Source organism: Trichosurus vulpecula, chromosome 5, assembly GCF_011100635.1.
Source record: "Trichosurus vulpecula isolate mTriVul1 chromosome 5, mTriVul1.pri, whole genome shotgun sequence".
Taxonomy (NCBI): Eukaryota; Metazoa; Chordata; class Mammalia; order Diprotodontia; family Phalangeridae; genus Trichosurus; species Trichosurus vulpecula.
In genome coordinates, this window is record NC_050577.1 from 46,290,325 (window position 1) to 46,317,132 (window position 26,808).

General features: G+C 41.6%; 1 protein-coding gene across 2 annotated transcripts in view; it reads right to left on the reverse strand.

Annotated features, from left to right (window-relative positions):
- Nucleotides 1–26,808, reverse strand: part of LOC118851980 (myosin VIIA and Rab interacting protein) — a 93,345-nt gene that overhangs the window by 39,058 nt on the left and 27,479 nt on the right. Inside the window, exons 6-8 of one of the 2 annotated variants that reach the window (XM_036761591.1) lie at nucleotides 25,529–25,703; nucleotides 17,006–17,655; nucleotides 10,849–11,088 (exon numbers count right to left, since the gene is read on the reverse strand). In XM_036761591.1, coding sequence (XP_036617486.1) covers nucleotides 10,849–11,088; nucleotides 17,006–17,655; nucleotides 25,529–25,703 — 1,065 coding nt within the window. Of the gene's footprint in view, nucleotides 1–10,848; nucleotides 11,089–17,005; nucleotides 17,656–25,528; nucleotides 25,707–26,808 lie in introns of both variants that reach the window. The other variant, XM_036761590.1, reaches the window with a different exon arrangement.

The following is a 26,808-nucleotide window of genomic DNA, read 5'->3' on the forward strand; positions in this document are numbered from 1 at the left end:
GCACAGTACCTGGTATATAGTAGGCACTTCCTATGTTTATTGAGTTGAATTCTGTAAACATTATTTGTACATTATATATAATTGCATAATATATAATTATAAGCACAAATAATTATATGTACAATTATTTACACTTTTACAATTATTACACTTTTAGCATTTTTAGTCTACAAATTGCTTTCCTCATTTTTACAGATGACAAACCTAAGGCTCTGAAAGATTAAATGGCTGCCCATTGTCCCATAGTTTGTATGTGGCCGTGGCATGTATTTCTGACTCAGAATGGAGCACATTCCTCACAGTGTGATGGCTGGTGCCTTGCAAGTGCCAACTGGGTACAAAACAAAAGGCTTGGCACTGTCTGAAAAAACAGGTGTTGGCTGACAGATAGCCAACTTGCTTTTTTAAATTTTATTTTTAATTCATGGAAAAAACAAGCATTTTCATAAGAGTATAATAAAAAGAGATGATTGGGGCAGCTAGGTGGCGCAGTGAGTAAAGCACTGGCCCTGGAGTCAGGAGGACCTGAGTTCCAATCCGACCTCAGACACTTGACACATATACTAGCTGTGTGACCTTAGGCAAGTCACTCAACCCCAATTGCCCTGCCCCCCCCCCCAAAAAAAAACAAAAACAAAAAAAAGAGATGATTGCACATGAAACTGCAAGTCTATTATGTATAACTTGCTGTTCCTTTTAGATATATAATAAAGTTATTTTTTTCATTTTTTTCTTCCCCCACCCCGAGATGGCTGCAATTACAGACCCACACCCACACACACATATATATTTATATAATATATATATAATACATACACACATATTTACATGTAAAATTATTCTCTCTATATTTCTCTTCATCAGTTCTTTCTCTGGATGCAGATAGCATCTTAATTTGGGTATTTATAATATTCAAAATGACTTAGTCACTCAAAGTAATTCTTAAAACAATATTGCATACAGTGTTCTCTTGGTTCTGCTCATTTTGCTCTTCATTGCTTTGTGTAAATCTGTCCATGTTCTTCTAAGATCACCAAGGTCATCATTTCTTATAGCTTCGTAGCATTCCATCACAATCATACAGCACAGCTTCTTCAGCCATTCTCCAGTTGACGGGTTTTGAGAAATGGTTAATAATGAATGAATGGATGGACAGAAAGCATTTCTCGAGCACTCACTTTGTGTCAGGTACTTGCTAAATGCTGGGGACAAAAGCAAGATAGTCCCTGACCTCAAGGTCAGGACATTTTAATAGGGTAAAACAATACATGTAGGTGAGTGGTGTCCAGGGAAAGTGTTGGTCTGGGAAGTCATAGGGATTGTATGTGAAACACCAGAGTAGATAATATGCCCTTTTCCAGAAGTGATGGTAGTACCTATTTGATTACAGTTCTAGAACAAAAGGTGGGGGGCAGGGGAGGAGGGATGGTAAGATAGCTGAGGGGGGTACCTGGATGGGATATGAAGAATGATCTGGTCTAGTGGTTCAAAGGCAGAGAATATATTAAGAAGATGGCCAGGATGACTAGCAAGATGAGATGTGAACAACACTGTTTCCTTCCTTCGCAGCAGCACAGAGTAACAGAAAGCTCTTGGTGCCCAGGTTATAAATCTGAAATCTCTGAAAGTCCCATCTCAGGTTCTTCCCTTCCCTTGATCACATCCTGATTTGGAGAAGGAAGCCCACTTTGGTGGGGGTGGGAGAGACTTTTTAGAATCATATATTTAAGCTGGAAGAGACCTTCATGATCATTTATACATGGGTAGATGGAGTCTGAGAGTTACTTTTAGAGCGTCATGAATTCTGAAAACACAGCAATGGGGACTAGGATGGGCTGGGTACAAAAGTGGGAAACTATGCTGTGAAAGGTAAAAGGTTATAAGCCACCCCAAGGCAGCTATGGAGCATGGTGGGTGGAGCACTGTGCCTAAACTCAGAAGACCTAAGTTCAAATTCAGCCTCAGATACTTACTAGCTGTATGACCCTGGGCAAGTCACTAGACCTCTGCTTGCCTTAGTTTCCTCAGCTTGAAAATGGGGGTAATAATTACATCTACTTCTTAGGGTTGTGAAGGTCAAATAAGATAATATTTGTAAGGAGCTCAGTACAGTGCCTGGCACATGGTAGGCATTTGATAAGTACCTATTTCCTTCTTTCTTTCCTTCCTTCCTTCCTTCTTTCCTTCCTTCCTTCCTTTCTTCTTTCCTTCCTTCCTTCCTTCCTCCCTCTCTCCCTCCCCCTTCCCTTCCCTTCCTTCCTTCCTTGCTTCCTTCCTTCCTCCTTTCCTCCCTTTCTCCCTTCCTCCTTCCCGCCTTCCTTTCTTCCCAAGGCCCTTTGTATTTGAGGCGTCTATTTTCTATTCTCTCCTGCCTTTCAGTCATGACATAGTTAAGGGCACCTTTCTTCTGTGAATTTGGTTGATAGATTAGTTCAACCTTTCCCCCTTTACCCTCAGTGTTATAGATGAGGAAACTGAGAGGCAGAGAGGGTGACTTTCTCAAGGTCACCTGGGTAGTTGGTGACAGAGATGAGAGTTGAAGTCAGGTTTCCTGACACCAAAGCCAGTGCTCTTGTCCCAACACCCCATCCCTCACCCTCATCTCAGGGAATGGCTTCTGCAGGTGTGACTTAGGGGAGGGAGGGGGTGTTGTCTCTGTCCATGGTCTCATTGGTGCTGAGTGCCTTTTTATAGCCTCAGAGATCATTAGACAGTAAGTCAGCAAAGATGCCCTTAGACAACCTCCAGCGATGCAGTGTTCCCAGTTCCAGCTGGCACTGAGCAGCCACAGCCGCAGTGGCTGGGCTTGGAGGCTGTGCAGCCATCCTCCCCAGCCTAAAACCAAACCAAAGAAATCCCTCATGCCACACCATCTGCAAGGCAATGGGGCAGAATGACCAACAATGACAGCCCTTCTACCCATCAGCAATGGAGACCAATGAAAGCTCATCCATGCACCAACATGAGCAGTTGAATTGGCCAGAAGTGCCCAGAATCTTTTGGCTGATGCCCACGAAGAGGAAAGTGCCACTCGGGTTGTTTAATCTTTTTACTTGACTCAGAGCTGGAAGAGCTCTTGTTCAACTCTTTTTATAAATTATGTATATATAAAATAAATTAGGGAACTGAGGCCCAGAGAAGTTAAACACTAACACAAAAATCACCTACATTGTAAATCGGGCACAGAGATAGTACATGACAGAGCCAGGGTGACTTCAAATCCAGATTTTTTTAAAATAATGTATCACTTGGATTACACACAGGCTGAGCTACACATGTGGGCAGAGTCTAAAAGCAACAAGGAAGGCCCAGTGTTGGACATGATGGAGCAAGTAGAAATTATGGCCCCAATGAAAGCAAGTTGAGAGACCAGGCAGTTACATATGTATCATCCTTTCTTGCACATGCAAAGGCACTCTCCTCTCTTTAATTGGATTGGTCAAGTAGAAGCTGAGTGAGCCTAGATAGTTGGTGGGCTACCAGGTAGGACAGTGAGTAGGTTACACTTGGAGTCAAGAAGGAAGGAAGGAAGGAAGGAAGACAGGGAGGGAAGGAGGAAGGGAGGAAAAGAAGGAAGGACAAAAGGGAGAGGATAGAAGGGAGGAAAGAGAGGAAGGAAAGAGGGAAGGATAAAGGGAGAGGAGGGTAGGAGGGAAGGAAGAGAGGAAGGAAGGAGGGAAGAAGGAAGGGAAGGAAGGAAGAAGGAAGGGAGAAAGGAACAAAGGAAGGAAGGGAGGGAGGAAAGGGAAAGAAAGGAAAGGAGAAGGGAAAGGGAGGAGAGAAGGAAAGAAAAAAGGAAGGGAGAAAGGAAAAGAAGGGAAAGGAAGGGAAGAATGGAAGGAAGAGGGGGAGGGAAGGAGGCAGAGAAAGAAGGAAAGGGAAAGGAAGAGAAGAAAGGAAGGAAGGGAGGAAGGAAAAAAGGAAGGAAATAGGCATTTATTAAGTGCCTACTATGTGCCAGGCACTGTGCTAAATGCTCTTACAAATTTTATTTCATTTAATCCTCATAACAACCCTGAGATGTAGGTACTATTATCATCCACCTGTGGTGGCTGTGTGAGTGGAGAGAAGGGGATGTGCTTCAGAGATGTTGTGAAGGTTGTAACAACATGACTTAATGACAGATTGGATATATGGGGTGAGTGAGAGTGAAGAGTTAAAGGTTATACTTTGGTTGTGAGCCTGGCGACTGGAAGGATTGTTGTGCCCTCAACAGTAATTGGGGAGCTAGAAAGAGGGGGATGGGTTGGGAAGAAAGATAATCAGGTGTTTTTTAGACACATTGAGTTTGAGGTGTCTGTGGGACATCCAGTTCAAAATGTCCAATAGGCAGGTTGTGATTTAAGACTAGAGGTCAAAAGAGGAGAAAAGGCTGGCTAAACAGACCTGAGAATCATTTGCATAGATATGGTAATTAGATCTGTGGAGTTGATAAGATCACCAAGAGAGACAGTATAGAGGGAGAAGAGAAGAGGGCCAAAGACAGACCCCTTGGGAGACTCCCATGATGAGAGAGCATAATGTGGTTGAAGAGTAATTTAATTAGCTGTGTACATATTGAATGAGTATAAAGACATGGAACTGCCCAGTAAAGAGAAGACACAGAAAATACACCAGAAATGGCTGTTTATCAGAGCACCTTTTTGTGGTAGCAAAGAACTGGAAACTAAGGGAGCGCTTACAAGTCAAGGAATAGCTAAGCAGATCATTGTGAAGGAAAATTGTAAGAAACAATGAAAGGGATGGCTTCAGAGCAACCTGGGAAGACTTGTATGAACTGATGCAGAGTAAAGCAAATAGAAACAGGAGAATAATTTATACTATAACAACAGTATTGTAGAAATGAACAACGGTGAAAGATTCAAGAATTTTGATCAACACAATTGTTAACCTTGATTCCAAGAGAACAGATGATGAAGCACCTACTGACAGAGAGGGGATGGACTAAATATACAGAAACACTTTTTTGTGTGTGGCCAATATAGGAAATTGTTTTGACTGTGCACATTCATTACAAGAATTTCCTTCCTTCCTTCCTTTCTTCCTTCCTTCCTTCCTTCCTTCCTTCCTTCCTTCCTTCCTTCCTTCCTTCCTTCCTTCCTTCCTTCCTTCCTTCCTTCCTTCCTTCCTTCCTTCCTTCCTTCCTTCCTTCCTTCCTTCCTTCCTTCCTTCCTTCCTTCTTTTCTGTCAGGGTATGACTGCTTGTAGAATAGAGAATATTTTGTCCCAAGCTTTAGGGTTTAAGCACTGCTGTTTTCAGAGCTACTTCTACTCTGCTGTCAGCCCAGGCTCTGTCACAGCAGTGCTCCTCCTCCCCCAAGAACTGCAAACCAGGACCACAATCCAGATCCAAGAAGGGCACAGAAAGAGAATCTGCCTTGGTGCCCACAAAGTGCTCCTTGCACTCCTGCTCTGATCCACTACTAGATTCCTCTCACAGTGTGAGCCAGGGACTCGGGAAGCAGCTGACGCTGGAGCTCTGGAAGCAGCCTCAGGAGCTTCCTGTTGTTGCCACCACCATGGCTGCACCACCTCCGCTACCCCCAGGGCTGGTGGTTGGACCACTCTGAACTCGATCCCGTAGTTTCCCACTAACCTGCTCTTTGGCGTTTGTGGGTTGAGAAGTCTGGTAACTGCCACAGCTCAATGATTCATGGCCCTAAGGCCTTTTGTGGTGGCTGACTCCCCTACTTCTTTATTTGTAATGAAATATTTCCCCTCCCTTCACCCCTGTCTTTCCCCTAAGACTGCCATCTTCTTGAGAATGGTCAGGCACTTGGTCAAATATATTTTAATTGTTGTAGTTTAGGCCTTTGATTTCATCTTTGTAGGGGACTTCCATTGGGAAAACTCCATATAGTGATGGAGATGGGCAACTCCTCTGCCATTTCTAGCCTTGAAGGTTGCCTGGGGGCTCTAAAAATTAGTCAGTTGACAAGCAGTTATTAAGGACACACAGTGTTGGGTACCATGCTAAGTCCTGGGTATCCAAAAGGCAAAACTAGTCCCTGACCTCAAGGAGCTTATGTTCCAATGGAGGGAGACACCAAGTAACCAACTAGGTACATTCAAGATATATACAGAATAGACTGAGGTAATTAATCTCAGAGGGGAAAGGTAACTAAGTGTTTAAATGACCTACCCTGATCATGCAGTCTATGTTAGAGAGAGTACTTGTACCTAAGTCTGCCTAATTCCCTGGATGGCCCTCTATATATTACATCCCACTGCCTCTCATGACATACTTTGTATATCTGAAAGCAGTAACAAATGTCAGCTACTACTCTACTCTAATTCCTTTGACCCGTCCACTCTATTCCGTATCACAGGATTCATGCCACGAAGTCCCAATGCTTTTCTGATTATTGTAAGAGGAACCTGCCTAGCTGATGCTTCAGTTACAGAAACTAGCTTATGAAAAGACTCATATTAAAATCAAGACTAACTGCCATCTTTTCTCTCCGTGGAGGCAGGCCAGAAGCTGCAGCAAGGTCCTGCAGGGAGGGAAGAATTTCTTTTTCCAATATATTATTAAACATTATATGTGTGTTTTAAAGCTTCGAGGAAATGGATTTGTGTTACAATGTTATCCATTGGCCCAGAAGGCACAATGAAACGTACCTGATTGTCCTACAGGTTATGCATGGCAGCCTCTACTGATCAGGCAGGGTGGAGGTGGGTGCCACAGTGTAATGGAAAGGGATCTGGAGTCAGGAGAGATCTGGATTCCAATCCTACTTGTGATATTTAATAGCTATGTGACTGTGATCAAAGTAATATCTCTGAGCCTCAGTATACTCCTTGGTAAGAGGCAGGTCTGTTGTGAAGATCAAATGAAATATAGAGAACTTGGAATGCATATAGAGAACTTGGAAAATCTTACAATGCTACTATGTAAATGCCAATCATTGATATTGTTATTACTGGTATTTTTAACTTGGGAGAGAGAGAGAGAGAGAGAGAGAGAGAGAGAGAGAGAGAGAGAGAGACAGAGAGTTAGTTAGTTCCATGGCCTCAGAGGCCAGAACAATTTAGGTTCAGATACCACCTCTGAGACAGACTGGCCATGGCCAAGTCACTTAACCTCTCAGTGACCCCTGGGCAACTCTCTAAGACTATAATAGTCTTAGATGCCAACCTGCATTAGTAGAGAATTGACTCCCATGGGAGTTCCTTTTATCAGTGAAATCACAGGCCCAGTCCCTATTCCTACTGCTATCTTTAAACAAAAACAGGCATTTGGTGGACATTTCCCCTATAAAATAAATATTCAAAATCTTTCTTAAATAATCAATGAAAAAAATCTACTCAAATCTCATTTCTAAATTTCATTTTCACTCTTCTTTTATGTCTGGCTCATCATTCCCCATTGATTTCCAAAGCGGGGGGCATATTTTAAATGCTATTCAAATAATTGTCTATGCCAGTGGTGGTGAACTCAAATAGAAATTGGGACACTAAAACCACATATTAACATTATGTTCAGTTTTGTTTTTATTTATTTTGTTCAGTATTTCCCAAGTATATTTTAATCTAGTTTGTCCCCACTCACGAGTGCTGCTGTCTGATGTGAGTTGGGCCTAATACTGGAGACCTCTTGTCTATCTATTACTCAAATTTGCTTTTTTATGTGTTCATTTCAGCTGAAAATTAAATTCCACCTGAGGTTATTTTGACTATACATTGGAATAATTGTCATGCGTTTGTATGTGTTTTCCATAGGAAGTAACATGATCTGACCAAAGCGTTTGAGTAGAACCCCTGGGCAGCTGGCTACTTGGGCCATCTGACCCCGTGCAGGTTTAGGTCAGTACTCACAGGGCATCTGCTTCCAGATATTATCACCATTAGGTCCCACTTTTATTCTCAGCAATAAGGAAGCAATTCACTGGTATAATCTAGTTTCTCTCTTTTCTTGTCCTTGGTTCCTAGGCCCATGTTTATTAACACATGAGAAACACAGCATAAGGTGCTACAAAGTTCACCTTCAGAAAATCTAGTCTCAAAACCACTGGGAACAAACAAACAAACAAACATCTTTTCATCATGAGTATACTCTCCGTGATGCCATATGGCTGTGGATGACGGAACACCGCAGGGCAGGAGTGATGTGAATGGCAGGGGTGAATATATAAATAGAATCATAGATCAAGAGCTACAAAAGCCCTTAGAGGCCATCTAGTCAAATCTTTCCATTTTATAGGCGAGAAAACTGGGGCCCATGGAGCTTAAGGTATTTGGGGTAGGATTTGAACCCAGAGTCTGACTTTAGAGCCAGTGTTTTTTTCTACTATGTTGTTGTTCAGTTGTTTCAGTCGTATCTGACTCCTTGTGACCTCATTTGGAGTTTTCTTGGCAAAGATCCTGGGGTAGTTTGCCATTTCCTTCTCCAGCTAATTTTACAGATGAAGAAACTGAAGCAAACAGGGCTAGGTGACTTGCCCAGGGACACACAGCTAGGAAGTGTCTGAGGCCAGATTTGATCTCAGGAAGATAGATGAGTCTTCCTGACTCCAGGCCCAGTGTTCTATCCCCTGTGCCACCTAGCTGCCCCTGGGTTAGCTTTCTATTATACTATGTGTAATTAATACCTTATATGTAAAATAACAACATAGTATAATATTAACATAGAATAATATTGTTACATGTTAGCAATTAGATGTGTAAATATGTACGGGAGTAGTGAGAAAGGATGTCATCACCTTTTATACATGATTTGTACACAGTAAGTGCTTAATCAAGGCTTTTTCTTACATTTATTCATCCACTTGTTCATTCCTAGGTATGAATGGAAAAGAAGAAATGGGTTGGTTTTACAGTATGACTGAAGGATATAATATGTATGCTCCATTGGTATGCATGCAAGGTAGAGACAACTAGAGGAAAACCCCCATACTCCTGCCTTTGAAAGATGCACATATTGTAATTAATGGACAAGAGTCAGACAAGATAGAAGAAACTGATAGGTGGCAATCAGCACTGGTGGAGGGAATGCCCATGTGGATGAGAACACAGACCCGTTAAAATGTTGAAGAGGCTAATACCTGGTAAGTAACTTCTAAACTTTGAAGGAAAGGCTGATTAAACGTTACTTTCCTTCTTCCATTTTATAGTCCAACCAAACTGGCTACGTTGCCATTCCCCCATTGTTCCAACATTCCATCTCCTACCTTCATGCCTTCGAATAGCGAGCAGTAAGATTTAAATCCAAGTCCTTTGGCCTGAAATCTAGAATTCTTTACAATGCTTCATTTTTTCTTGGTTTCCAAGAGATATTGATACTTTTGGGGTGAAATGATCCCACTTTCCTCTGCCTGCTTCTAGATTCACAAAGGGGTGCATTCACCTGGCTGATGAGGGTTACTCCACATAAGTTTCAACATTGACTAGTGGTCAAAGAAAATAGAGGCTGAGGTTTGAAATGACAATGAGCTTATGGGGAATCTCTAAAGCTTCCCTGTGTCCTCAGCTCATTCGTTGTTCAGCACAGGATCCAGGTCACTTCTAAATGCTTACTACCACACAAGGACCATTTGGAAAAGAAGCAAAACCAAGTTCTTTTTGATGCTAGCACACAAAACATGCTTTGTTTCTTTTCAAAACAGTCCTTGTGTGGGAGCAACCTTTTTTCCTAGCATTAAATTGAACTTCATTCTAATCTTTTTTTGTGATGTCCCATAAAATAGGTTTTGGCACCATCAATTGATCAGATAACAGTTAAAACTGCATAGCACATAGGAGATGGGAACGTGGAGGAATCACTGATTAGTGAGATTGCCTCTGCATAACTACCCACCCTTGGATAAAGGACCAGTGTGAAGTTCTGAAATTCATGTTCATCATTAATCTTTGCTACACTGGTCCAGATATAGACTGCCTTTCTCCTCTCCTCCACCCCCCTGACTGCCTCAGTTTAACTTGTAGAAAACCTGAATGTGGCCAATAATTGGTGTTATTTTTTCCTCTCTCTGTACACACACACACACACACACACACACACACACACACACACTTTTCCACTTCAAAGAGATTGCATTTTATGGGTGGAGACTATAGTAAGGGTGGCCCTATGATCACATCACTAGAGTATACTATTCCCTTCCACTAATATCATGATTCTTGTCACCAAATGACAATCAATAGGGAGGCTTCTGTAAGAAAAAAATGGTCCTCAGTTAGGTGAATCAACCTAGATTAATTTAACCAAGAAAACTAATGTGAAATAAGATGTAGAGCTTCAATGCTGAGAATAACCAAGTATAACTTTGTTGTTATTTTCAGTTGTGTCCAACTTTTCCTGACCCCATTTAGGGTTTTCTTGGCAAAGACACTGGAATAGTTTGCCACTTCCTTTTCTAGCTCATTTAACAGATGAGGTAAACAGGGTTAAATGACTTGCCCAGGATCACACAACTAGTAAGTATCTGAGGCCGGATTTGAACTCAGGGAGATGAGTCTTCCTGACTCCCAACCCAGTATTCTATCATTTCCTCCTAAATATTGTGTTCATTATTACATAGATCCAATCAAGATGGAGGCAAGGCAAGCATTTTTTTTTTCTCCAAACTTTTACCATGTTGGAGGATTACATAAAACCAATAACCTCCAACTAAAAATGAGACTGAAAGTAGTGGAGAGAAAAAGAAGAAAGCCTTATTGAGAACAGATGGGTAAACCCAACTATATCTCCCCAGATGTGTCTAAGCAGAGGAATCAGATGATGAACAAAAGGCCAGATGTGGCTGTCTGTTTGAGCAGACACTCACTGCAGTTTATCAATCAGTTTATACCAAGTATATAACCTGTGCCAAGTACAAGCTGCCAGCCCAGGGTTTTTACAGAACTCACCTTCTTCAGTTCCTCCTGAATGCACTGGCCATTGTCTTCTGAGGACAGACTTTCTTTCTGATGGTCAGATTCTGTCCTGGGTTCTGACTCCTGTTCCTCACCCGAAGATGTTTCCTTCTCGCTCATTTTAGCAGCTAATTCAAACAACCTGGATTTCAGTTTCTCCTCTGTGGTGTTTGTGCTGCCTTTATGGTGGTGATCTTCACTGCTGATATCAGTCTCTGACAAATCATCAAACACCTAAAATGCAAACCAAGATGGGGAACCAAAGAAACACCAGTCTCAGCCAGGATGTTGACAGCAGTTTCTAACAAGCCTCTCATTCATGGAGGAGGTAGTCTCAGAAAGGAACAGATTTTCACCCCTGAGCAGTATTTTCTATATTTTAGATTTTCTTCCTTGGTACAGAGGGGCATTTATTTTTGGGGTTTTTAAAAGTGCATCCTTATATCTATTTGATTCCACAAACATTTATTAAACACATACTATGTGCCCAAGAGACTAGTAGGTGGCTCAGTGGAGAGAGCATTGAGCCTGGAGTCAGGAAGATCTGAGTTCAAAATCCAGCATTGGACACTTAGTAACTGTGTGACCCTGGGCCAATCCCTTAACCTCTGTCTGCCTCAGTTTCCTCGACTGGCAAACAGCGGTAATAATAGCAGGTACTGCCCAGGGTTGTTGTGAAGATCAAATGAGATAATATTTGGAAAGTGCTTAGCACAGTGCCTGGCACATAATAGATGCTTGTTTTCTTCCTTTCCTATATGCCAGGCACCACGTTAAGTGCTAGAGTTGTCAAGATGAAAATGAAACATTTTCCAGTTACACATGTGCAAATTGTTTCCACCATTAGAATGTAAGTTCCTTGAAGGAGGTAATTCTTTCACTTTTGTCTTTATACCTGCAGTGCCTAGTACAGAGTCTGGTACATAGTAAATGGTTGTTGCTGTTGAGTCTTTTTTCATGTGTTGGGGTTTTCTTGGCAAAGATACTGCAGTGGTTTGCCATTTCCTTCTCCAGCTTATTTTACAGATGAGGAAACTGAGGCAAATAGGGTTAAGTGATTTTCTTAGGGTCACACAGATAGTAAGTGTCTGAGGCTCGATTTGAACTCAGGTCTTCCTGACTCCAGGCCCAGAGTTCTATCCACTAAGCCAACTAGTTGCCACACATAATAAATTACATGTTGATTAATCAGTTCATCTCAAGCTGTTCAAATTCTCCTGGACATTAAGTACTATTTGAAAGGTTCAAAAGAAACTGGGCAAAAGCTCAGCAGCCTTTAAAACTTAGTTTCTCCCATGAACATTTAGCAGCATCACCTCTCCTCCTCCTGATCCTTCCTATCTCCCACCTCTAATTCTGGGCTGATTTCCTAGAAGCTTGGCATGACTTCTCCTAGACTTTGGCATATAGATTCTGACAGGCTAGTAATTTCCAAGGCTCGGGGAGTTCACTCAGTGAAGGGAGGTCTGTATTTTAGCTTGACTGCTCATCAATTCATGTCTGTCTCTTTGTCAGTTTGCATTTTGTGACGACTTCGGAAGGAGAGACTAACTTTGATGAAATTTGTTGCAGGGCTAAAGGGTGGGATAACAGTTCGCTTTTGATTGGTGTTTCAGTTAACCATGTCGAGATTAAGTAGTAATTAATAAGACTTTCAAACAGGCACATCTCTCACAATTTTAAACAAACTACGATGAAATTGGGTCCTTAAGTAAAGGTTTCAGAGATATACGACTATGCAAAGACTGTTATGGTTCACAGAACTGCTGCTAATGATGAGTATATGAATTTGAGTATCTATTGATAATGCATACTAGTACTTCGACATTTTTCAGGATTGTACAAGTGTAAGCTACTATTCCCATGAGGGTGATAACACAATGACATCATTACATTGGTCAACATCAAATACAATCTTAAGCATAGGATGATAACTAAGTGGAATTTGGCCTAATAAACTTTCTGATCTAAAATAACCAACATCAATATCTCAAAAGGGCAGCTAGGTGGCCCAGCGGATAGAGTGCAGGGCCCACTAGAGTCAGGGAGAGTCACCTTCCTGAGTTCAAATTTGACCTCACACACTAATTAGCTGGGTAACCCTGGGCAAGTCACTTAACCTCTTTGCCTCAGTTTCCTCATTTGTAAAATGAGCTGGAGAAGGAAATAGCAAAGCACTCCAGTATCTCTGCCCCAAAAAAATCCGAATGGGGTCATGAAGAGTTGGATGGATATGACTCAAAAGATCGACCAACAACAGCAACAAATATCTCAAAGGAAAAAAGGGCTCTAAGTTTCATTTAATGTTTGATTATGAATATTTGTTATAAGAAATTTGGTTTCATTTTATTTTTCAACGGGGTGGTGGAGTGAGAGGGAAAGGAAATAATTTTTTGACAATGTTTAAAAGATAGGGGTGGAGGGGTGTGGCAGATGTCGTTATATTATTAGTTTTACTTAACTTTTACTTTTTTTTTTTAACAAGAGGCCTATTGTGGAGAGTGATTTACAAATGTATAAATAACTATAAAACTTTAAAAAATAAAAAATTCACAAAATCCACAAAAATCCTATTGTTTTCATTCTAACATTTTACAAGACTTCACATTTTTCATGTGTGCCAATTCTTTTTTAAAATTTAATGTATTTTAATTTTAATTATTTTTAAAAAAATATTGGGTCTCCCTAGCTTAAATAGGTTAGAAGTACATTACCTGGCTACTTATGGGCCCACTCCTACCACTCCTCTGGATAGGGGCAGCTTGACCCGCTCTGGTTTTGACTTGGGCTAGTTCACCCCTCCTTAGGCAACCTGGAGGCCCCTTAATCCCATGAGCTCATGCTGGACAGTGTAGACACACAATTGGCTCAGTGTACTGCAGCTCAGAACTCCTGAGCTCATGAGATTGCCAGCCTCGGTCTCCTTAGCAGTTGGGATTTCATGTGCCACCACACCTGATCACATGTACCAATTTCTAAATGACCTTTAGAGTTATTCATAGAATATAGACTTAATTTAAACATCAACTAAATTTTGTTCACAACATGTGTTTGTGTACATATTTATTCCCAAAAAACTGCAGATAGCTAACCCTCAGAATTCTGCAGAATTGTTAAAATGAAAATATTTTAAAAAATAATTAATGTATGTACCTGATAGGGCTATTTTAATCCACATAAATACATCAAGGGACCTCGGAGAAGGCTCCCTGCATGTTAAGTGGCCCCCATGAAGTAAATTAATGGTAGGATATGCAGGAGGATGCTGCTGGAGGAGAAGTCTGCATTACTGGAGGAGCAATCTTCTGCAGATATCTATATCATTTATAGCCATTATAATGTTTTCTGTGTCTGTCTCTCCCTCCTTATCTATACATGCATGAACATATGTATGTGTGTGTGTGTGTGTGTGTGTGTGCGCGCGCGCGCGCGTGTGTGTGTGTAGTGAATCTTATATTGGAAACCTGAGACCTGCTACAGAACACAAGGTTCTTTTCACTTGATAGAAGCTAGTGAAATATTCACGATATGCAGACTAGACCATGTGGTGAACTTGACTCTGAAATCTCCAGGAAATAAAGCACTATCACCATCTAGTGGCAAAAAGTTGAATAATGTTTGAAAAAAATGGTTGAACCTAGAGAAAAGGTTTATATTAATGTTTTCATAAAGCCCTAGGAATGGCCCAGTCATATTAAAATAATCCATCTTTTTCTAACAGATTCTCCTCTAGACTCATTCTCCAACTGAGTCAACATTTCCAAATTAGGGAAAATGAACCTTTGAAAAAAATTCCAAAGGCCCTCTCTGATGCTCCCTCCCCACAAATTGTCTTTTGTAATGTTAAATTTCAACAACTCAAGCAACAGGATTTATTAAGCATCTACTATGATGTGCCAGGCATTGTGATAAGTGCTGGGGAGCCAAGTAAATGTGAAAAAGCCCAACAGCTCTATCAAGGAGTTCAGAGTCTAATTGGGGAGAGGCTATGTAAATAGCTTTGAATAAACAAGCTACATATGGGATAAATTAAAGATAAACAACAGAGGGAAGGCACCAACATTCAGGGGGAGCATAAAAGTCCTCTTATATAAGCTGGGACCTGAAAGAAACCAGGGAATTGAGGAAGAGGAGAGAAAGCGAGAGGGTATTGCAGACATGGGGGCCAGCCAATGGAAATATGCAATTGGGAGATGCTGCCTTGTTCAAGGAACAGTAAGAAGGACAAAGTGACTAGATTGTAAAATACATGGATTTGAGTAAGGTTTAAGAAGACTGGAAAGGTAGGAAAGGCCAGGTCATGAAGAGTTTTGACCCTAACCTACCTCTACAGGCTTATTACACACTATTTTCCTTCATACCTGTTGCATTCCTGCCCAAGTCGACAACTCACTACCCCCTGAACTCAGAATTCAAATTTTCATCTCCATGAGCTGGCTGGCCCCATGCCTGAAATGTACATCCTCCTCCCTTCTTCCTCTTAGAATCTCTAGCTTCTTTCAAAGCCCACCTTGTGCATCACCTTCGTGAAGCCTTTTCTTATCCCCTTGGACTAGTTAGTTCTCTCTCTACCCTGCTCAAATGATCACATCTACCATTCTCTGTGGACATGCTTTATCTCCCCCTGCCCCTGCCCCCAGCTCTTTGCGGAGGCAGGGGCCATTTTGTTTTCCTCTTTGTATCCCAGCCACCTAATGGAGTGTCTTGCTTCTAGTAGGTTCTACACAGTCATTTATTATTCAGTATTAACAGACTCTGGAAGAGCTAGAGTGAGGGGCAATGTAAATGTGATGGAAAGAAGGCTGGGCTGGGTAATCAGAGGACCTGGGTTTCAATGTGGTTTCTGTTATTTACTACCTGTGTGACTTGGGTAAATCATTAACCTTCTGGGCTTCAGTTTCCTCATCTGGGAGGCTCCTTCCAGCTCTGAAAACTTGGAGCATGGGAGAGTGGAGAGGGTATGAACTCATGAGTCAGGAACACTTGGGTTCAAATCCTACCTCATATGCTAGCTGTGTGACCCTAGGCAAGTCACTAAATATCCCTATGCCTCAGTTTCCTCATTTGTAAAATAAAAGGGTAGGGTCAATTGCCTCTAAATCCTTTCCAGCCTTAAACTTGTGATCCCATGGTCTTGTAGTCCAGTTCTACAATCAATAGCTTCTCTGAGCCCCTATTTCTTCATCTATAAAAGAAGACCTTTAACATTCCTTCCAGGTCTTAGACTCTGATTCTCAGAATGGTCTCTGGGTTGGGACATCCCAAGAAGCAAGGGATCACAGGGGGCTTGAGCAGTCAGGAAAGCTGCCTGCAGGAGGGGGAATTTCAGCTGTATCCAGAAGGATAGATAAAGATGGGATTAGGGAGCCAGGGAGTTTAAGGCACCTCCTCTGAGAACAGATTAAGCATGGTGCATGGCACATAAAAGGCACTGAATATTTGTAAACTCATACCATCATAGCTCTAGAACTAGAAAGAGACCTTAGAGGTCATCTAGTCCAACACTTCTATTTTACAGTCGAGGAAACTGAGGCCCATGGAGGTTAAGTGACGACCAAGGTCACACAAGCAGTAAGTGTCAGAGGTAGGGAGCCAGTTTTCTTTCCGTTGTACTATGCTTCTGTTAATATTTGTTGTATTAACAACAAAGATGGTGGAGGGGTGCATGGCATGTTAAGGGGGACTTTGAGTAGACCAGTCTGGCTGGAATAGAGGGTTCTTGTAGGGGAGTAGCAGGAAATTAGTTTTCATAGTTAGGTTCAGGCAAAGTTGTGCAAAGCCTTAAAGGCCTGACCAAGAAGTTTGGACTTTACTCCATAGGCAATGTGGAGCTGTTGAGGGTTTCAGAGTAGGCTAGTGGACTTCTGAAAGCAGTAATTCAAGTTTTAAAAAATAGGAATAAGGACAGGGCCTGGTCCTGTAATTTCATTAGTATATGGAAACCTGGTCTGCCAAAGCAGATCAGCACCTTCTCTATAACATATAATCTCAGAGGTCTGATCAGAGCCAGGAGAGGATAAATAAGTTGCCCAGAGTCTCTCAGCCCATCTGTCAAAGGCAGAGCTTGTCTTGGTGGCTAGCTTTTTCTCTGTTCTGCCATGCTCCTTCTCTTAAGCTTTTTAAAAATGTTAATAAAATATGGGGCTATTACCTGATTAGAGTCTGAATCTTTCTCTTGGCTTTGGGTAGGGGGCTTTTCTTCATCCAGCTCATCTGAGGCTGGCTTACTCCTCCTCCATCTCCTGGACCGCTTGTCAGCTGTATGGTGAGTGTCCTCAGCATCACTGCTGTCCGAGTCCTGGGTGTCAGCAGCCTGGGGGTTGAAATTCACATCCAGCCCTCCTTGTGAGTGTGCTTTTTCTAGTGAATGGTTGCTAGGGGGCTTTCTCTGTAGCCAAGGTCGCTTGGCTGGTCCTTGAACTTCCCGGGAAGAGCTCACTGAAGAAGTCTCTGAGTCAGAGCACATGGTCTCAGGGTTAGTGTAAGGCCCAGAGGAGGGGGAGGTTCCTCGGGGACACTGGTCATGACCATAAGCCCACTCGGTATGATGCTGGGAGTCGGTGGAATAGGAATTTTCTGGGCCCTGGGGTCTCTGATGAAGCTTGTTCAGGGTCATATTCCAGTCAAAGTCATCCTCACTATCTGAGCCCATCTCATCATAGGCAGATACCACACTGGACTCCTTCTCCAGAGCCTGGAATGCCTGGCTCTTTGGTTTGGCCAGAAGGCGGGGGTGAGGAAAAGGCTTATTCTTCAGGGCCACCCAGTTCCCATCAGCACTTTGCAAAACAGGGTCTGGATCTAGAAAGAGCAGAAAAGAAACACAAATGAGGAATCCTTGGCTCAACTATTATTGGCAATGACGTAGTAATTTGTTTTAAATTTATTTTTTATTTTTAGTTCACAACACTCGGCTCCACAAGTTTTGGAACAAGAGTTCCAAATTTTCTCTCCCTCCCTCTCCCTGCCCCAAGATGAAATGTAATCCAATATAGGTTCTACATATACCTTCACATTAAACTTATTTACACAATAGTCAAGTTGTAAAGAAGAATTAACCAGTGGAATGAACCATGAGAAAGGAGAAACAAAACCAAAAAAGAAGGAAAAAAAGAGAGCTAATAGCTTGGCTCAATATGCATTCAGACTCTATAATTCTTTCTCTGGATGTGCATAGCTTTTTCCATCATGAGTATTTTGGAGCTGAATAGCATAGTAAATTTGATACCTTCTAGGTGTTTGCAATGGGGGAAGGGGAGACAGGTGTTCACTGACTTTCACTTGGCTCAGATTAATAGTAGGATGGACCCTATGGGTCACAGATGGAGGGGAAGCATTGCAAATATAGCCTCCTTGGTTCTAAATGGACTCCTCTGCCAGAACTTTGAATGTAGGCTGTATGATAATGATGAATCTCCAGTGTTCGAGAACTAGGACATGTTAACTGACTTGATCAGTAGTAGGAAGCAGAGTTTTGAGGCTCGACTCTTCTGGAGTCTCTCTTGATCTTGCTTTATCTTTTTCCTTCTGATCAGCCATGACAGAAGGTATCTTTTGGTTCTGTTGCCTTTCTCCTCTCTTTCTTAGGTTGAACAGGAGAATAGAAGACTCTGTTCAGCATTACTTTTCTTCCCGAGGATGGACCAGCAGTGGCTACTCAAGTTTTCTGTAGACAGAGGTGGTAGAAGGCTATTCTTCTGACCCAGAGTGGAGATACCAACAAGGGTTTTCTTTCATATTCTTTCTTTTCCTCTTCATCTGCTAGGAACTGGAAAGTCTGTATAACCTCAAGTTGAGGCGAGACCCCTAGAAATCTATTGCAAATCCATGATCATCCTCTTTCTGAGAATAATTGTGCACCTTATATTTTTAGGATCATTGTTGAAAATTTTATTTTGACTATACAGTCATCATTTTGGATAGATTTCTGTTTGTACTAAGCTAGAAATGCCTCCCTCTGGTCCATGAGATTGATAATCTAAGACTGTAGGTTTGTTACTGAGTTAAGAATTTCCCTCATCATCTATATGCTTCATGATCCCCATTAAATGCATTCTTGAGCAAACCGTATCTTTCTTTTCATAGGCTGGGCTTCTAAGCAAGCTTATGGCCTTGCAAATAGCAAAAAAAAATACTGACCCTCAACAGATTTGGAGTGAAAGTAGGGTGTAAAAAAGGTAGCTTTTCATTGCCTTAAAATGATGAGGGACGGCTCCTCCATGACCATTCTATGGGAACACAAAGAGCTATCTCAAAATTCTAGGGAAGAAGAAAAGCTAGCAGGGAATGGGGTGAGTGAAATAATTGAGTTGTTCTTAAAAGTTCTATAAGAAGTTCCCATATGTATACCTAGAATGGTACATGTGTGGCCTTGAGGCTGCAGGTTCCCCACTCCTGATACAGCCACAGGATTTCAGGGCTAGGTTGGACCCTAATGAATCCCCTTTCTTTTACATGTCCTACCATATAGGCTGCCACCCTGATCCCACTACAATTTTCTCTTTCCTATGGGTCGAACTTGAACATGAGAGGTAAGAGATACAAGAAATCCCCTTAAGTCCTGCCTAGCCCAGGTGCTCTGAGGGCTGTAAGGACAACACTGACTTATAGAATAAGGAGTGGAGGAGGGGTGTGACAATTCAGCTTTAGGGTTCTGACATTGAATATCAGGCTGGGTAACCCTACTCACAAATGAAACAATTTAGACATTATGTGACTCAGCCAAACTCCTCTGTTCTTCATGTGTTTCACCTCCCAATGATGCCTAGTATCGTGGCATACCACCTACATACATATGGAAATGAACAGAACAGCTGCAGGGACTTGGGTAGCTGATGGCTTTGGTTTCTAGTCAAGGAGCTGAGCCCACTCAACTGGGTTCTGATTTGATGCTCTTGTCTGGTTAGTCCTGAAAACGCATTAATATTACACAGTTGCCATTTCCTTGAGTTCTGCCACAACTAATGTCCTATGAAAGTGCCTTTTTTAAAAATACTGAGTGGGGATTATAGCACAAGTTATCCAAAAATGCCCCAAATACATAAATAGCTTTATGTGTGTATATCTGTATATGGTATTATTCATCCTTTGTTCTTGAAGAGGACCAACCACATCGGGGGGTGACATCTTGACTTGCACGTGAATCGGATTTAAGCAAGTCAGAGCCGAGCAAAGTCATCAGCCTCACTCTCTCTTCCGGTCATGGAAGTCCAGTGGCAAGACAAAAGTCAAGATGGCTGGTGAAGGCCCAGGATGCAGTGGGTGACCCTGGCCTTCCTAAATTAAGGTCTTTCCTGGATCTGTTTGTCCTAGGCAACAATGAGTAAGGGCTAGGTAAGAATTGAGATAAATGATGGCCCAATTTACCATCCCAAAACTGTCTATCAATCTGGGAGGGGTAGACCCTTAGAGTTTCTGGCCAGGACAAAACCTAAAAGTATATGTATACACATGTCTATATGTCATGTATGTATATATAGGTGCATTTAAGCACGGGCATGTATATATATGTATATATATACATACATGTGTGCACACATATGTGTGTCTGTGTGTACATGTGACCAGGCCTGTGATTTAATCAGTACAGAGGTAATAATATCTCTTCCTGGCTTCTTCCTGTCTTGCAGCCTTGCTGGGGTCACTAAAGAGTGAAGTGGCTTGATCAGAGTCATGTGTCCAATGTGCATGTGTATGTGTGTGTGTGTAAATTTATTTATGAACCAAACTTGTGATTTCATTGAAACAAGGAACTCTCAGGGAGGAACTTTCCTTTTCCTTAAATTCTCTCTATTAAAGACCTTCTCTTTCCCTTAGAGTCTTAGATAGTTGCTTGGGAATGGAAAGAGGTTGAATTCATTGCCCACAGAGATATTATAGCTCAGAAGCAGGGCCTGAACTGAGGCCTACCTGAATTCAGGACTCTCTCTCTAGCTACTATGCCATGTTCCCTCTCATCTGTAGATTTCCCATGACTGGTGCTAATATGATTGAGTACATAAACCTCAATCATAATATAATAATAACTTTACTTTTGATTGGGCAGTTGGGTCATGTAGTGGATAGAGGATGGAACTAGGAGCAAAGAAAAGCTGAGTTCTGAATCCTGCTTCAGACCCTGTGACCCTGGGTAAGTTAGTTAAACCTTTTTATGCCTCAGTTTCCTTACCTATAAAATGGGAATAAAGTTCTCTGCAAACCTTGAAGTGCTATATAAATGCTAGCTGTTGTTATTATTTTTGTTATTACTATGTTTTTCAAAGTGCTGTATGTACATAATCTCATGAAATCCTCCCAACAATTGTGTGAAGGGGGGAGGTATTATGGCAATCATTATCTCCTTGTTCAGAGGTTCCCCAAGTGGGTGATACCACCCCTGGGGTGGGCACTGGAACGATCCAGGGGAGTGGTAGTAGTCTCAGGTGCAATTGGGGGGTGTTGAATAAAAATAAAGGGGTGGAGGAAGCATAAGGAAAAAAGAGAAGATAAAAAATTTTTGAAAAACTATTCATCCATGTTTCATCTGTTACGTAGCAGAGTTAAAGTCATAGTGATTACATTATTTTCCAAATAAACACACAAAATACAAGTTATAACTGATCAATGGTCAAGTCTGCCAACAGGTCTTAACAAGCAAGTATTGGCAGGTGAGTGCGTCCTTGCGTTGTCGGGAAGTCCAGCATGCATTGGCAGGAATGTGTGCATGTAATGACTTGTTTACTATATGATACTATATGGTTACATGACACAATTGCATTCAAAATTTCAATGTAGGAAAAAATCCACAAATTTAAAATAAGTGATTAAATTTAAGATGCATTATTTTTAAAAAAATAACATTTTTTGAAAGGAAGCAATTAAAAAAAAACAGCCATAAAGTGGTTAAAGAAAGTAGATTCCTAGGGGGACCCTGAGTAATTTTTGTTTTTTGAAAAGTGGAGAGTAGGACAAATAAGTTTGGAAACCTTATAGATGAAGAAACTGTGAGTCCAAGCAGCAAAATGACTTTCAGTGCTGGGACTCAGACCTTTTAACCTCCAAATATACTTTTCAGTCTGCCATGTTGCTTGTCCTACCTGAGCGAGGGCAGGGTGAATCTGTAAAAGTAAGGAGATGGAATAGTTTACCTTTCAGAGCCTTCCAACTCTAAACCTATAATCCAGTAAGTGGAATTAGAGGCAAGCTTCAGGTCAAAGCACCTTTGTCTGGTGAGCAAACATGCTGATGGGGTCATGGAAAGACCATGGTGGGACTTGACAGGAGAAACTAGGCTTTGAATCCTAGCTCTGACACCTAGCAGTGTGAACATGCCACTTCACCTGTCTTAACCTTAATTTTCTCATTAATAAAATAAGGATAATAATGCTTGATACTGGGTTTATGAAGCTGTTAGGAAGAAAGTGCTTTAATCCAGAAACAGATTAAAATTTAATTACGAAATGTTTAACGAAGTAAATAAAAAGACAACACAACATAGATAATGTTAATTTGTGGATTTCTAAGTCAATATGCCACCTGCAGGGATCCATTTCTATTTAAGTCTGACAGCCCTGCTCTAATCAACCTTAGGACACTCTAGGAATGGGAGTTGGTATTACAATCACTCCAAATAACAAAGCTGACTTTGCCCTTACTCTGGGATTTTCTTTCATTGGCATAGGATGCCACGTTACTGAGAGATATGTGCATAGGTTAAAATCTCAAATCCCACTTTTCAAAACCATAGAACTTGTGAGCTGCAGAAGTCAAACATCTTGCCTTTGATGGAGGGATTTAAATAAAGCTTGCCATCTGAATTTTATTTGAATGCACCATGATATGACCCATACACTGGCTAGAAGAAGGCAAGGAAGGAAGCTCTGGGCACAGGCTTTGCTCACCCCTCTGACCTAATTGAAGCGTTGACACCCTATGGGGGTTCTTGGCTCTGCTAAATTCTCTTGGAGCTGTCAAGATTTTGAGTTTGGGATTATTAAGTTTCCTTGACCCTGGGTGCTCAGTGGCTGGCAGGTGTTGTGGACTAATGGGCCCTTTTGACCAATGGCTCTCCTGAAGCATAAACAATGTATGAAATAGAACAACATTCATTAGTAAACTGAAGAGACTCATCCTGGTCCCTCGTGGCTGCTTTCCTTCATCCATTTCAGTGCTGTCTAATGGAGAAATAGCCCCCAGAGATAATTTGCTCTGCTATTAAACAAATTAGACAGCTATGGGGGCTGCTCTTGTGTTAAAATGCTTACCAGCATCACCACCAGAATGCCTGGAGCCAGATGAAACATTGGGAAACATTGGTGGCCTCTTGTAGCTGAGATGCAGACCCTGCTTTTGTCTTTTATGCCCACCAAGTAGTCAAGGTTTTGCACATACACATTTAGATTACTTACACAGGTCTGCTTTGCTTCATTATTAACATGATCATTAACATATTAATAATATTACTGAAATGATTTTATGATATTAATTAATTTTATACTGATTAGATGTAATGCAATTATTTGTTATAATTAATATTATTTTAAAAAGTTAATAACAATCTGAATGATACTAGCTCCTATTTATGTCACATTTTAAGGCTAACAAAATATTCCCCACCCAACAGCCCTATGAGGTAGGTTGATAAAGAGGGGCAGTGTGGTTCAGTGGGAAGTAGATTACAAAGAGATTCCAGTGATTTCAGGTCTGGAAAATTTAGGTTTTAATTCTGCCTCTGACATTTACTAGCTGTGTGACCCTGGGCAAGTCACTTAACTTTTCTTAAGCCTCAGTTTCTTCCTTTGTAGACTGAGAATAATAACAGCGGCAGTATCTCTCCTGCTGGGGTGTTTAAGGATCAAAGGAGAGAATGTATATAAAACCTATATAAATGTCATCTGTAATTATTATTGGGCAGCTAGGGGGCACCATAGTGCATAGAGTGCCCAGTCTGGAGTCAGGAAGACTCATCTTCATGAGTTCAAATCTGATCTCAGACACTTACTAGCTGTGTGACCCTGGGCAAGACACTTCATCCAATTTGCCTCAGTTCCTCATCTGTAAAATGAGCTGGAGAAGGAAATGGCAAACCACGCCAGTATCTGTGCCAAAAACCCAAGTGGGGTCATGAAGAGTTGGACACATAATTATTAGCAACAACATAATTATTAGCATCATCCCTATTTTATAGACAAGGTTTTATATATATATATATGATATTTAGAGATATATCTATGGGATAGATGAGGAAACTAAGTCTGAGAGAGAAAAGATATTTAATAGGACCATCGAATAACTCAAGGATGGGCAGGACTTTGGGATCATCTGACTCTACCTCCTCATTTTTACAGAAGAAAAACCGAATCACAGAGAGAGGAAGTACATTACGTAAAGTCCCACAGATAGTAAGCATCCAAGCTGGGATTTGTTCCCAAGTCTTCTGATTTCAGAAGGAATTAAATCATGCTTCCTACTATATTACATTGCCTCTAATGCTCATGTGCAATGGGTGCTTTCCATTGTGCATAAAGTGAATTTTTGCAAGTGGGGTGGTTTTCAAGGGTATTAGGCAAGTCCCCAGTTTAAAGGAATCCCCTGGTGAATCTTAATGGAAGGGTCAGTATGGTGTGAGGTCACAGGACCAGGATCAGAAGCCTGGGGTTAGAACCTGGGGTTGGAGTACGCATTCTATCTCTAATGAGGCATATGACATTGGGCAAGTCATTTGACCTCTGTTTCTCCAAACTATAAGGTGAAGGCATTAGCTAAATGATCACTAATGTCCCCTTCTAGGTCTAATATTCTTTGATTCTCTTATCCTGGATGGAGAAGCCAAGAGTGGGCACTACTTTGATGTAATAGCTGTTACTGCTGTGTGTCCTAACAGCAGCAGCTGGCATTTGTATAGTGTTTTAAGGTTTTCAAAGTACTTTACATATGTTATCTCATTTGATCCTTATAATGATGCTGGAAGGTAGGTGCTATTATTATCCCTGTTTGACAGATGAAGAAACTAGGTACAGAAGGTTAAATGACTTGCCCAGGGTCACACAACTGAGGCTGGATTTGAAGGCACGTTTTCCTGACTCCAAGTTGAGCACTCTATGCATTGCCCCAAGTAGGACCAAGTAATGAGAACGTGGAAAAGACAGAAAATGTAAGGCTTGGATGCACCCATTAGTTACATCTCAAATGCTGAGCATCAGTTAGACAGAAGCATATTACTAGGTATGTGATATCAAAAGAGCAGTGGAGTTGGCATCAAGTAAGGTACTTAACCTTCTGTACCTCAGTTTCCTTATCTGTAAAATGGAAATAACCTCCTCAGATCATTGTGAGAAAAGTGCTTTGGAAACACTGAATCACTACATAAAGGTGAATTATTATTATGAACTACCATTACAACTATCTTTTGAGCCTATGAAGGAACCGGGAAACTCTGAGATAGATTGAACACTTGTGCCTTAGAGATATCCTCAGTTCTCCCTGGTCACTTTGGTATCATTCCTGACAGAAGTGAGTATGTGGCCTTCCTTAGCTACTGCCAACAAGATCACTGGGAGAGGCCCAGCTTTAGCATTTGAAAAATGAGAAAATTATTTTGGACTCATATTTAAGGCTCCTGTTGTGAGGGCTAATAAGCAACCATAGATCACTTTTCAAAGATGCAGACCTACTGTAAATATATTAAAATCGTTACTTGTCTCATCCAGTCTGTCCATGCTCTTCCAGCTGGGTAAGGCAGCATGTTCTTGTTCCTTTGGTTTTTGGGCCTGGACCCTCTGCTCTGCCCACAGGGTCTCCAGGGGTGTTGAGACCTTCGACTCTTTGCTTGGAGCCTCTTCACCACTTAGGGAGAATGCGGACTGGGACCTCTGCTGAAATAAGATATGGTGTCTTAAAGGGAACAGCTTTTCAGGTGACCCACAGCAGATCAATTAATCAACAAGTATCTCCTAAGTGCCTACTATGTGCCAGGCACTAGGCTAGTCGTTGGGGATATAAGTACAAAGAATGAAACAAGGTGGATTTCCAACAAGCTTACATTCTAATGGGGGAGACATATACATATATGTATACCATGTCCAAAAATCTATGTCTTATTCTATACTCTGAGTCTATTACAGGGGTGGGGAACCTGTTGCTTCCAGGGCAAATGTGGCCCTCTAGGTCCTCAAGTGGGGCCCCATGTGCCCTCGAGGCCACAGGCTCCTCACCCCCAGTCTATCACCTGTTTGGCAGGGGGTGAGTAGCCTGCTTCATCACGGGTTGATCATTGAATGGCCAAGCGTTCCAAAGTCTTTCAAGGCTGCTCATCTTCGTGATGTTATTATACAAACAGTTCTGTTTATGAGTATTTGTTAAAAGGATTTCTTTCTTTTTTATTTTCTATGCCAATGGGGGACAGGTGGTAGGGAGACAAAAGAAATGCTTTTGTGATTGAAAAAACATTTTAAAAAAGATATAGCCTAAATACAAAGGCAGTAAATTCAAATATATACAAATTAGTTAAATACAAGGTAATTTGGGAGGGAACTACTATCCTGGTTTGTCTCCTGCTTGTTTGATCATTGGTCCTTTTTAGTTTCCTTTGCTGGCTCATTATCCACATCATACTCCCTATCTGTGAGTGTTACCCAAGGTTCTTTCCTGAGCCCTTTTTTCTTTTCTTTCTCTCCTCTTTCTTCTCCTTCTCCTTCTCCTTCTCCTTCTCCTTCTCCTTCTCCTTCTCCTTCTCCTTCTCCTTCTCCTCCTCCTCCTTCTCTTCCCCCCCTCTCCCTCCCTCCTTCCCACCCTACCTTCTTTCTTCCCTCCCTCCCTCCTTCCCTCTCTGCTTGTGAGGCTCCTTGAGGGGAAAGACTGTCTTTTGCCTCTTTATGCCTCCAGTGCTTAACATAGTGCCTCATACGTGGTAGGCCCTTAATAACTGTTTATTGATTGGTAACTTTGTCAACTCCCAGGTTATAACTATCATCTCTG